This window comes from Rhinolophus hipposideros, assembly GCF_964194185.1.
Source record: "Rhinolophus hipposideros genome assembly, chromosome: 22".
Lineage (NCBI taxonomy): Eukaryota > Metazoa > Chordata > Mammalia > Chiroptera > Rhinolophidae > Rhinolophus > Rhinolophus hipposideros.
This window is the reverse complement of record NC_138068.1, coordinates 17,651,726-17,663,308: the sequence shown is the minus strand read 5'-3', so window position 1 is coordinate 17,663,308 and position 11,583 is coordinate 17,651,726. Positions and strand designations below refer to the sequence as shown.

The 11,583-nt window shown below is 51.1% G+C and overlaps 1 protein-coding gene across 1 annotated transcript; it reads right to left on the bottom strand.

Annotated features, from left to right (window-relative positions):
* Nucleotides 1-3,368: 3,368 nt before the first annotated feature.
* On the bottom strand, nucleotides 3,369-10,330 carry LOC308490763 (uncharacterized protein; the record flags this gene model as incomplete). Its single annotated transcript, XM_081033362.1, has 7 exons — nucleotides 3,369-3,718; nucleotides 3,817-3,983; nucleotides 5,778-5,849; nucleotides 7,251-7,312; nucleotides 8,032-8,252; nucleotides 10,130-10,218; nucleotides 10,314-10,330. 5 exons carry the CDS (start codon nucleotides 10,328-10,330, stop codon nucleotides 5,837-5,839), a joined length of 402 nt encoding a protein of 133 aa, XP_080889488.1. The 3' UTR covers nucleotides 3,369-3,718; nucleotides 3,817-3,983; nucleotides 5,778-5,836.
* Nucleotides 10,331-11,583: the final 1,253 nt, after the last annotated feature.

The window sequence follows — 11,583 nt, the reverse complement described above, 5'->3', positions numbered from 1 at the left end:
CTGTGCTGGCTGAGGTGCTGGTAACCTATGATCCTTGCCTTCATGGAGTTCACACTTTGTTGAGAAGGCAGACCTGTACGTTTTACGAATGCCACAATTGGAGGAGGCTACAGGAGCTAGGAGACACTGAAATTGACTTAGAGGTCAGTCCAAGAAGTGAGGGCTACGTTGAGTCCCAAAGCACAAGGAGTTAGGTTCAGGGAGGAGCATTCCAGGGGGCATGGTGGAGAACACCTAGAGCCGGCACACCTGGGTTCTGAGCCAGGTTAGGTCACTGACTTGCTGGGTGACCTCGATGGAAGTAGTACTCGAGAATTCACTGCCTGAGAAGCCAGCAGACACCCTCCCAGCCAGGGCCCTCTTCAACTAGCCTCACCATCTGCCTTTTACAACCAAGAGATAAGAGCAGCAAAATTGGCCTGGAAAAGACCATGGGGGAGATGGTGGTCCTCAGGGATGAGTTCCTGGGTAAACACGGATAAACAATGCATGGCTCAGCCCTGGCCAGTCTGGGTGGTGTTGGAGGGAAGGTGGAAGCTTAAGTGGCTGTCTGCTCCTGAAGAGGCTGCATTTCCAAAGCATTTGTCTGTCTGCATTCCACCCCTGCCCCCCAAAAAATAACAGTCCTGACTCCAACAGCCTACTGGCTTCAGTGGCCCACTCTCATTGGCCAGCTGCAAATACAATGTTTGTCTTCACACCTCCCGTCTTTTCTGTCCAGCTCACCTCTCTTCTTATCTTTCAGCAAAGCTGAAGGAAGGTTTCCCACTCGCTCTGCCAAGGGACACCTACCTCAACAGCTTGACCCTCCAAATCCACAAGGTCAGTGAGAAGTGGGGTCAGTGAGAAGTGGGGAGCTCTAAGACCTCCTGGGAGGGCTGCTTCAGGGTTGGTGGATATTAGGGGCAGCCCCTAACTCCCACTTACCTCCTAGACCTAATTTTCATAGAAAATTTTTTTGAATTTTGGTATATAAATGATAGGTTTTGATGATCTGGAATCTTGGCTTCCTGTGAAATAGCTGTTCTTAGTAATTCAGGTCAAATACGTTAATTATCTACAATGTGCCAGGCCTTTTAGCCATGTAGGGCAGGAGTGTATGCAAAGGGGTAAGATTAGATGCACCACTTCTGGATTGAGGGGCCACCTAACAAGCCCCGAATCTCCCTGGTGGGGTAAGTCTCCACTGGGCCACGGGCCAGCCTTCGCACACAGTAGCAAGGGATGGGCTTGGAGAAAAACTGACCGCACCTTATAGTGGAAAAAACTTACCAGGGGTAGGGGACAGGGACAATCATAGTCTACTTTATGATATAACCCAGAAGTACTAGTTTGCAATGTCTTCACTGTTCATAATATGCTCTTACTCCACGGTCACGTGGGACTACAGTCTCAGAAATGTACTCAGGCAGCACCCACGTGTGCCCTGTTCTTCTAGGAGAGAAAAATTTGGGAGGAAAGTGATATTCACGGATGCCTTCCAGAAATCAGCTCAGGAAATGCGAATACTTTCCTGATATGGACAGTGTTTTATAAGGCCGCCTTTTATAAAAGCTTCTGAGCATGGTTTTTGGACTGACCTGGTGTTTTTTTTTCAAGTAAGAACTTGTCTCTCCCTTTAATGGACTCCCTTTCGGGAAGCTCCAATGTAATTCAATGACCTTTCTTGTCTGTCCTTTTTGCTTTCTCTCCAGAACTTCTTGCTCTTGGGGGCCAAAATTGATTAGGACGAAGACTGAGGAAGAGCAGCAACTGTGGCTGGAGTGGCTGACACACCTGGACTTGCCCTGCCCTGTGGCGCCCCCGGGGCTGTGACCCTTGCCTCCTCTCCCATGACACTAACCACCGGGAGCCTATGGCATCTGAAGTCACGCCTGACCACGGGACACCTTCTTCACCTTCATCCTGCTCCTCCTGCTTCTCCTCCCCTCATCCCCACATGTTCCCTTTGCAGCTGTCCGCAGCCTTACTCTGGGGACCTTAACCCCACCCCTTACCTGTCTGTTGCTAGAACAAACTGCTTCGTCAACTTGAGAGGACAGGTTACCGAGTAAAGGTGGGAGCAGGGTGAGCGTGGAGCAGCTGCCATTGGAGAACGTTGGGAGTGTCCTCAAGGTCAGGCTTTTTGGAGATCATTGGGGTAAAATCAATAACAGCGACAATGTGGTGATGGCTGTGCTAAGGGTGAACATGCGTGAACTTTATAACCCCATTTTACAGATACAGGGGGTCTCCATGAGGAACTAGGTCCCACAGGCCGTGGAGAAACGCTGGACTTCATTGTCCGACTTCTGCATTTGAAATTGAAACCACCTTGGCTGGGCTGAGACAGGCAGGATTCAGGCTGCAAGCCCGCCTTGGTGAGTCGGACACCTCGATGGTCTCCAGCGCAGGGACCGGCATTCTTCGCAGGTGAAGTGTACTCTGCCAGGAACTTCGACATCCAGAAGTCGAAGGTTCTTTTTCTGCCTTGCCCTTCTCTTTAAGACCTACCCAAGGACGATCCTCTGACTTCCATTTGCCACCTTCAGTCAGCTACTTGTAGCTGTTGCAAAAATGCCAAAGAAGGAGTCAGGGTCCACTTGAGAAAGTTGGCGATGGTGGCTAATGCCAGCTGCTATGGAGGGGCAGCAGCAGGAACGTGGGCCAGGACTGAAGTCTGCCTGGCGACCCCAGACATGGCCAACCAGACACCAGGTGGTCGCCACTCCTGCCTAGATCCACTGCAGTGTGTGAAGCAGGAGCCCTCCCAGGTCTCCAGGACCTGAGGAAATCCGGGAAGTGAATTACATCCAAGGCGACTCAGGAACCAGTTTACCCCAATGATCTCCAAAAAGCCTGACCTTGAGGACACTCCCAACGTCCACCAATGGCAGCTGCTTCACGCTCACCCTGCTCCCACCTTTACTCAGTAACCTGTCCTCTCAAGTTGACGTCATGTATTTCATACCCCAGAGAAGTTGACCAACTCATCCCAGTTTGCCTGGGGCTTTCCCAGTCGTAGCAAAGCAAGTCCCACGTCCCGGGAAACCCCTCAATCCCAGGCAAACTGGGACCCAGAACTCCAAGCCACCCCCGCTTCCTCTGTGACACCAGCACCTGTCTCACACCAGGCCACCCTGTCACTGGCCCCTTCCAAAGCCTTGGACTGACTGTTCCTCAACACCCTCAACTTTCACTAAATCTGAGCCAACTGCCATCACTTGTTCACCTCCTCATCCTCACTGAACACTTCCAACAACAGCCTGTCCCCAACCTTAGGAGCGTGACAGGAAAGGCCTGAGGACTGAAAACAGCGTCTGGCCTGTGACCCACTTTCTCCACACCTAGGCTTGCCGGCACACGGCTTGGTACTGATTTAAAAGGCAGAAGGAGCAAGTGTGTAAGGTTTATTGCATGGGTAGGTGGAAAGTGATGAGCAGGTACAGAATCCAGAGAAAACTGCTGCTTATCAAAGCTACTCCGAGCATGGCAGAGGGGCACGGGGCACCCTTCCCCTGCCCCCGCTCATGGCCCTGTAAGGGTACTGCTTGTCGTCAAGACTCAGAGCCAGTTGAGGTGGACCCCAACCCCCAGTCCCAGCACTTTTCCTCTGATCTCCTGTGCAGAGAGAACCGTTGTCCCATGATGCTCTGAGCAGCCAGTGGTGGTGAGGCTTCGTCTGTGGTGAGGCTTCTTTCTTTGCCCCTCTGGTGTCCGCCAACAATCCCAAGAGACTCTGAAAGAAAGGAGCGGTGAGAGCAATGGTGTGGAGTTGCCATCTGCGTGACAGCTCACCCTCTGGCTGTGAGTTCCCCGTTCTTAGCATTCACTCACCTTGGTGAGAAATGGCAGCAAACCCAGGTGCCAAGTTACCCTGACGGTCACTGACTCACAACCTGGGGGCTTCCTTCCAAGGTCTCCGGCTCCATCTTCTCCTCAAGTGACATCACTGAGAGGGTCTCCATCACGCAGGCCCAAGCTCCCATTTTATGCACGCCAAACTAGAGCATCACCAGGACAGAAAGGGTAACGAAGGAAACATCTTAAAAGCCAAGATTTAAGAATAAATTACTTTCTTTCAAGCAGTTCACGATCAGGACAATTGACCAGATAAGAGGAATCCACAGGAAGACAGCTCAGCGCACACTGTCAGGGGCTCTGACACCGAGGTCCCACTGCATCCTGAACAGATGGTAGAGCAGTAATCGCGCTGGGCCGAGCACAGTATAGTTGAGGACGTGTATGTCAGCAGCCCTTACACTAGGTGGTAGACATGGGGCCTTCCCACCACCAGGTCCCCTCGCGATTCCTGCGAGTCGCTGCGTCAGCCAGGGCACCCTCCCTAAAACCTGGCCTCAGCACCCTTTTAACATAGGCAGCAGCATATTGGGCACAGTTGGCACGGAGGCTAACATGGCTACTACTCCTGATCACAGGTGATCGGCGGACCCCTTCCTAGAGTTAAATTGTTCTTATTCCTGAGACAGCAGGGTGGCAGTTGAGTAACATCCTGCATTTGTGGGTGCTGTCATCTGCCAAGTGCTCTGTGCCCCAGGGCCTTCTGCGAGTACCCATTCATGGCTTGTCTCTTGCAGATGGGTCTGTGCATGCAGAGGTGCCATGGGAGGTTGCAGAGGAACGACCACCCCGCTGGACTGTGGGCCCTGCCCATGCCAGGACTAACGGTAGGCCATAAGAAGTCGACCTTTCAATAGAGAAACACCAGTTCCAGTGGGAGAAGAATGGGGAATGCCTCAGCCCTGGCAGGGTGGCTTGCTCAAGGGATTGTTCCCGTGACCTCCACAATGGCATGAGCCCTACCACCTTACTACGTGTCATCTCCACATCTCTGTCGCGTTTGCTTTATTTTTGTCCAGGTGCCACATGTCAGGCTCCGGGCAGAGGCATTGCGCTCAAGATCATAGCATGGGGGCATGATAAGCAAATCAATAATTTCCAGGTGTGCTCAGTGCTGCTCGGTGAAGCTGAGGAGGTGGGAAGGGGTGTGATGGATGGAGAGGTAGAGAAAGCTTCCAGGAGGGGAGCCGTAGGAGGAGAGCGACCAGCCCATAAACATCAACTCCCTATGGCAGGGCCCCACTCAGCAAAAACGGCTCTCCATGAGCCAGAGCACCAGGTACCAGGAAGTAACACAAACTGGTGGGAAGACATGTACGAAAGCTCCAGGGTTTGGAAGGGACAGGATGGGCCCTCCAAACACGGGGAAGTGCTTTCAGAAATTGCTCTCCCTGCACTATCAATGACCAGGGCACAGGCAGCCCACAATCACTTTCGAATGCAGGGGAAGAAAAGGGCAGTGAGTGAGCCGAGAAAGGAGGCCATTGCCAGCAGCCTGAGCAATGGCCCGAACTGGGAACAGACCAGCAGACAGGTCAATGACCAGATTTACAACCTAAAATTCCAGAAGCCACCTCTGATTTTCAGAGATTACTTACCAGTCCCTGCCCAAAGTTGAAGGGAAGACTAACAGCAGATACACTGAGAATCCTTGGGTGCTGAAAGACTGGGTGTCAGCGGGACCAATATGGAACACTTGGCAGGACTCACTCAGGCTCAGAGAAGAGCAGTCAGCCGGTCACCGCTTATGAATCCAGGTTTGACTCTAAAAAGCAGTCAGTCCTCTGTCCATTCCAACACACTGCTGTTTTCCTCTCAACATCACAGCGGCCTTCCCCTGCGCGCTCTCCCCCCACACACTTCATCACCTAAGCACCTCTGGCCTTGCAGCCTGCACAGAACTTGAGCTCAAGACAAACAGACAGGACACCACTTACCTGGGAGCTCACAATTCAGGCTCTCCGTGAGGACACCTCTCACACACGTGGAACAGCAGTCACATGTCACTCCTGCAGGGGTTAAGAAGCCAGCACATGATTGGCCACTTAGCACTGCTTCTATGTCCAGAAAAACATCATGCTTATCAACAGTAAGCCCCTGGGGGACTCCAGGTCTTAGTATACGAATGCACTGCCAGTCGGTCTCCCTTGATCTTCAGTCTGCTTCATTCTTAGTCACTGCCAGTCGCCTAAGTCTGTCCCATTTGAAAGGAATAAGCATGGATCCTCTGAAGGTGAGAAAAACCTTGCCAGTTTTCCTTTGCCTGCATTACCAGAACACAGGCAGCCTGTAAGCACTTCACACACAGGGACAGAAAGAACACAGGGCTGCTGAAATAAAAGACCAGTGTCAGAAGCCCCCAGCTGTGGCTCTAGAACCAACCCGTAGATTCCCTGAGGCAGGACCCACTCTCATTCTCTATGAAAGCTTCACAGAAACCAGCACGGAGCCAGGCACAGAGAACACTCAATTAACAAGACACCAGGGGTCAGGCGGCATCTAAAAGGTGGTTGGAGGGAGGTGTAGGAAAGCTCCAGGGTTTGGAAGGGACAGGGGTGGACCCTCCAAACACGGGGAAGTGCTTTCAGTCATTGCTCTCCCTGCACTATCAATGACCAGGGCACGGGCAGCCCACAATCACTTTCGAATGCAGGGGCAAAAAATGGCAGGTGAGCCAGAAAGAAAAGCCCATGTTAGCCCACTATCTGCCCAAGCAGGAGAAAGCTGCCCAGCCAAACCCGGGACCCAAGCATGACCATCACTTCATATAGATTCTATCTCCGCTCATCAGGAGAGTCCACAGGAAGACCAATTTTTGCTAAAAATGCCTCACTTTTTTCATTTACACCACAAATATTTACTGAGTATCTACCTTCGTGTTTCCCCAAAAATAAGACCTAGCTGGACAATCAGCTCTAATACGTCTTTTGGAGCAAAAATTAATATATGACCCAGTATTATATTATATAAGACCCAGTCTTATAGTAAAATAAGACCGGGTATTATATTAATATTTGTTCCAAAAGACGTATTAGAGCGGATTGTCCAGCTAGGTCTTATTTTCGGGGAAACATGGTATGTGCCAGACACTGTGGATTCAAAAGCAAAGGAAAACACAGACAAGGCCTCTGTGCCCCCAGAGCTCTTACAGTTCCCCTACCTGAAGGAAAGTAAAGACAGGACAATGAAGAAACTGACCCAAGGTGACAGCGCTAAGGGGGGCTGAGTCAGGATCTGAACTCAGGCCTTCCTGGCCCCCCGGCCCCACCCCACCTGCAACACCAGGCCTCCTGCACGGGCTTTGCAGGGCAGTTCTCAGAGCCGGCTGAGCGCCAGGACCAGCCCCTCTGCCGCGGGGCAGGAAAGCAGCAAGCCCCAAGTTCAAGGTGCCCCGGCGCAGCAGCACTCACCCGGGGGTCAGCCTCACTGCCTGGACACGGTGGGGACGCGTCGGGCAGTGCAGGTCAGGGTCCTGCAGGAGGAAAGGGCGCTGGCTCAGGCAGAGCCCGCACAGCCATCCAAGGGACAGCTGTCCTCTGTCTGCAGGAGCCACAGAGTCGCAAGGCCTAGGCAGGGAAAAGCACGGGGAACAGGCTTTCGTGCAGAGCAGGGGACAGGAATCCCGGCTCTGGGGCCCTGCGAGCGTCCTTGGAAGCTCAGTCAACAGGTCTGTAAAAGGAGGTTTCAACACTTTCCTTTAAAACGTATTATGGGGAAAGAATTACGGTCATTACGGGCACTGTAGGCAACAGACCAGTGGCCTGGCCAATAAACGACGGGAGTCGGAGGTGGTGGGGGGCAGTGAATACCGGGGGGCTCTGGCGCCCCTTAGGTCCGGGGTCACACGCGGCTCCACACCTCTCGCTGCGGGACGTGGGGCCCGCGCGTCGCGGGATCCGTTTCTGGCCATTAGCGGGCACGCAGGGTCCACCCCGCGCGGGGAGGTCCGCGGTCCCACGCCGGCCCCCGCCCGCTCCGCAGCAGCGCGGGCGATGGGGCGGCCGACCCGAGCCCCGTCCTGGAGGCCACGAATCCCGGGAGGTCCGCACGCGGCGGCGGGGGCGGCGCGGAACCCGGGGCTGGGCCTGGGTCGGGGCGGACCTCCCGCCGGCTCCCCGCGCCCCCGGGCCTCAGTTTCCCTTCATCGGGAGGCACAGACCCAGTGCGCAGCGCTCCCTGCAGTGGACTCACCCGGGCGCAGCGGCCGGCGGTGCGGGACAGCAGCGGAGACAGAGCCGACACTGCGGGAGGGTGCGGATACCCGGCGATTTCAGGAGATGACGTGGGACGACTACCAACGGCGACGGCACGAGCAGGATACTTTCCACCGCTCGGCGTTCGGCCGACACGTGGCTCCCGCGCGCGCCGCGGCCTAGAGCGGCCTCTCCCCGGGCGGAACCCGCGCAGCGCTCCTGCCGCGCCCCCTCGTGGAGCGGAGCTGACTCAGGCGGGCTTGGAATTATCTCCCAGTCTGGAATTAGGGATGTAAAATTCCCCCACTTGTTTTGCTTTTCTCTTTGCTCCTTGGTCACTGATTTGTCATTTATATGTAGAAATGATCACTCTTCCACGTTCGGCGCTTTTGTTAGCAGGAGCGTGGCTTTAATTGCGTTTACTTTGGACAATAGGGATCTGTCTGATTGACCATTGTATCCAAAGTACCTAGTGTTAGGGGCTGGCACGGTTGAACAAATGAATAAATTCTGCCCATTTATTTATTTGGGCATCACCAGTTTTTAAAATATTTTTCCAATGGCCTGAGACTGGAATGTGAGAGTGACAAGGAGATGAGCCTAGAGAGGTGAGCAGGTGGTTTGCTGCACCTCGTCCTAAAATTAAATGGGATTAGAGTGTGGAGAGAGTCCTGGACGCAGAAGCGACTTGATCAGATATGCATCGTGGCAGAGAAGAGAGAAGTCCTGTGCTCCCAACATCACTCCAGAGACAGACTTGGGGGGGGGCCCATGGCCCCCAAATCTCACTGAGCAGTAACACTGCCTGCATCTTGGGCCTGGTGCACCTCTGGAATCTGGAGCAGCCCTGCCACTAACTCGGGCCACATTTGGAAGTGTAAAGAGTCCACCCTTGGGCCTGAGTGGGGGCGGCCCTCAGTCAGAATCCTTGCACTCACTAGGTCAACACAATGTGAAAATCCAGGCCACATGGATGAACCGAGAGATAAACGGGGGTCTCTGAGGGTGGGAACACTCCATATTCTGTGTTTGGGAGGACGGGTGTGATTCTAAGACTGAGAATGTTGGCGGTCTCTGTGATGGGGAGAGGCCATGGCGTGGTATGGCTGTGAAGGACGCTGGACAAAGGGGTCAGGTTTGCACACTTGTGACCACAAGCACTGGTATCCTCTCATGATGGCCGCTCCTGTTCTTACTGTCTGTGAGACTTCACTTCTCTGCCCAGCCTCAATTGTCCTCTTCCGAAAAATGGGCAAAGTCAGAGCTCCCCTCTCATAGTATTACTGTGAGGATTAAATGAAATGATTTATGTCAAGAGCATAGCACAGAGCAAATGGCCAAAGAATGGTAGTTGCTATACTTTAGTATTTAGTAATACTGAGAAAGTTGAGGGTATCTGTCACTGCAAGAACACTGCAGGATTATTTATGAGGCAGAGAGAGTGTGCTGTGTTTGAAAAGTCTAAGACAGCGTTGTCCAGTAGAAATATGATGCCAGAACCATCCACAACATCAAGCCAAACTGGACCTCCCCAGAAATCTTAAGCTGGGTTAATGGGGTCATATTGTGAATGCCTCATACCTGAGTCTAGAAAAATCAGGGTTAAGAATATTTCAATGATCCTTAGTATTCTGATTTTTGTTTTTGGCAATTGGATTTTATTTTACCTTATAATTTCAGTTCATCTAAATTTTGTGTTCTGTACATGTGATTTTGACTGTTCTGTTGACTGTTATGGAGGTATTATAGGTCTCTCTCTACACTGTGGTGCACTTAATTTTGGATCTTTTTATACTGAAAATGTAGAACAAAGACTATTTTGAAGATTTAAATAAAGTAGGGAAGTTGCATTACCAAAAAAAAAAAAAAAAAGAAAAGAAAGAAAGAAAGGAAAGAAAATACCAGCCACATACGTAATTTAAAATTTTCTAGGAGCCACATTAAAAAGGTGCAAAAAAGGTGAAATTAATTTTCATAATATATTTTATTGAAGCTACCCAAAATATTATCATTTCAGCATGGAATCAATATTTTTAAATGATTACTGAGCTATGTACCATTCCTTTTCTTTGTACAAAGACTTGGGAATTCAGTACGTGTTGTACACTGGCAGTGCAGGCTGGCTGCATTCCCAGTGCTCTGTAGCCACATGTAGCTGGTGGCTGCTGTGTTCTTCAGCGTAGGTCTAAAGGGCCATCGGGCTGTGATCAGTCCTTTGGAGCCGGAGGAGAGAAGCAGCAAGCAGAAGACTGACAGCACGCCCCTTCCATGCCACCTTACCTTTGAACCTGGGACATCCTGAAAGAAAGCTCTCCAAACCTCTTCCTCTTGGGTTTTGATGGAGACTTCATTACATAGGCATGAATGAGCAAATCATTTGCCATTGGGGACTGATTCTACATCCAGCCCTTCTCTCCTCCCTGGCGGTTCAAGGTCTGGGGTAGGACTGAAAATTTCAACCCTAGATTCATTAGGTGAACTCTACCTGTGCCAGCCCCTATCCCTAGGTGCTTCCAAAAGTTGCCTCATTTACATAACAAAAGACACCTTCATTGTTCTCAACACTTACGAAATTCCTAGAGTTTTGGGACCTGTGAGGAAAGACCACATATACATGAGAAATACGTATATGCGTACTTTGATAATCAGAATGATAAAATATATATTTCTTATAAATCATAATCTCACAACAGGTGACCGGTGCCTGACCCACTCCTTGGACAAAGGTTCGTTATATTCTTCGGCAGGTGTAGAACCTGTGGTAGGAACATTCATCTGTTATCCAAAAGGTCCTGCCTAGGAGAGAGCCTGCTAGGGTGAGGGGACCCCAAGAAGAGGAACTGTTCACATCATTAGGTGCAAAGGACATCAGCCTTCAAAGAACCCCTGAAATAGAGGCCAAGAGAGAAAGACTTAGCATTAAACATGAGCTCAATCTGGAGAGAAGTCTCCCCTCCACCTTACTCTTTCAGTGTTTTTTTTTGTCCACCTTACTCTTTATTTCATTTCTTTTGATCCTGTAGGTACTATGAGTGGGGTAGTGGGCAGAAACCTGGTAAAGAGAAACACATTTGGACAAGTAAAGAGAGAAGGCTCCTGTCCTCTCCCAGCAGCCCACTCTATGCTTGGCCCCAGCTGGTGGAGAGGAGAGAAGTCTTACCTGTAAACGATCATTGTAAATGTGATTAATACATTTAACTGGACATTTAAAATAATTGAATGGAAATTGTGTTCACCATTTTTAGTGATTGTAAGACTGATTACCTAACAATGAGCAGAAAAGCTATGAGGTCTGACTGATATTTTTCCAGGGACGAGGAAAAGATACTTCCACTTAGAAAGTCTAAAGAGACAGGTGAGGGAAAAGAAATTGTGATTGTATACCAGGCGACCTGCTTTCAACATACTGGTCACATTACTAAAGGATTGGGCTGTAGCTAGGAGGCCAACATTCCACCAATCTAGAGTTTGTGACCTCACAGTGGCTGAGAGTGGCCTGTGGCCTGGAACCCTTACCCCTGGGGAAAAGGAATGCTAGTTGGATAGATTG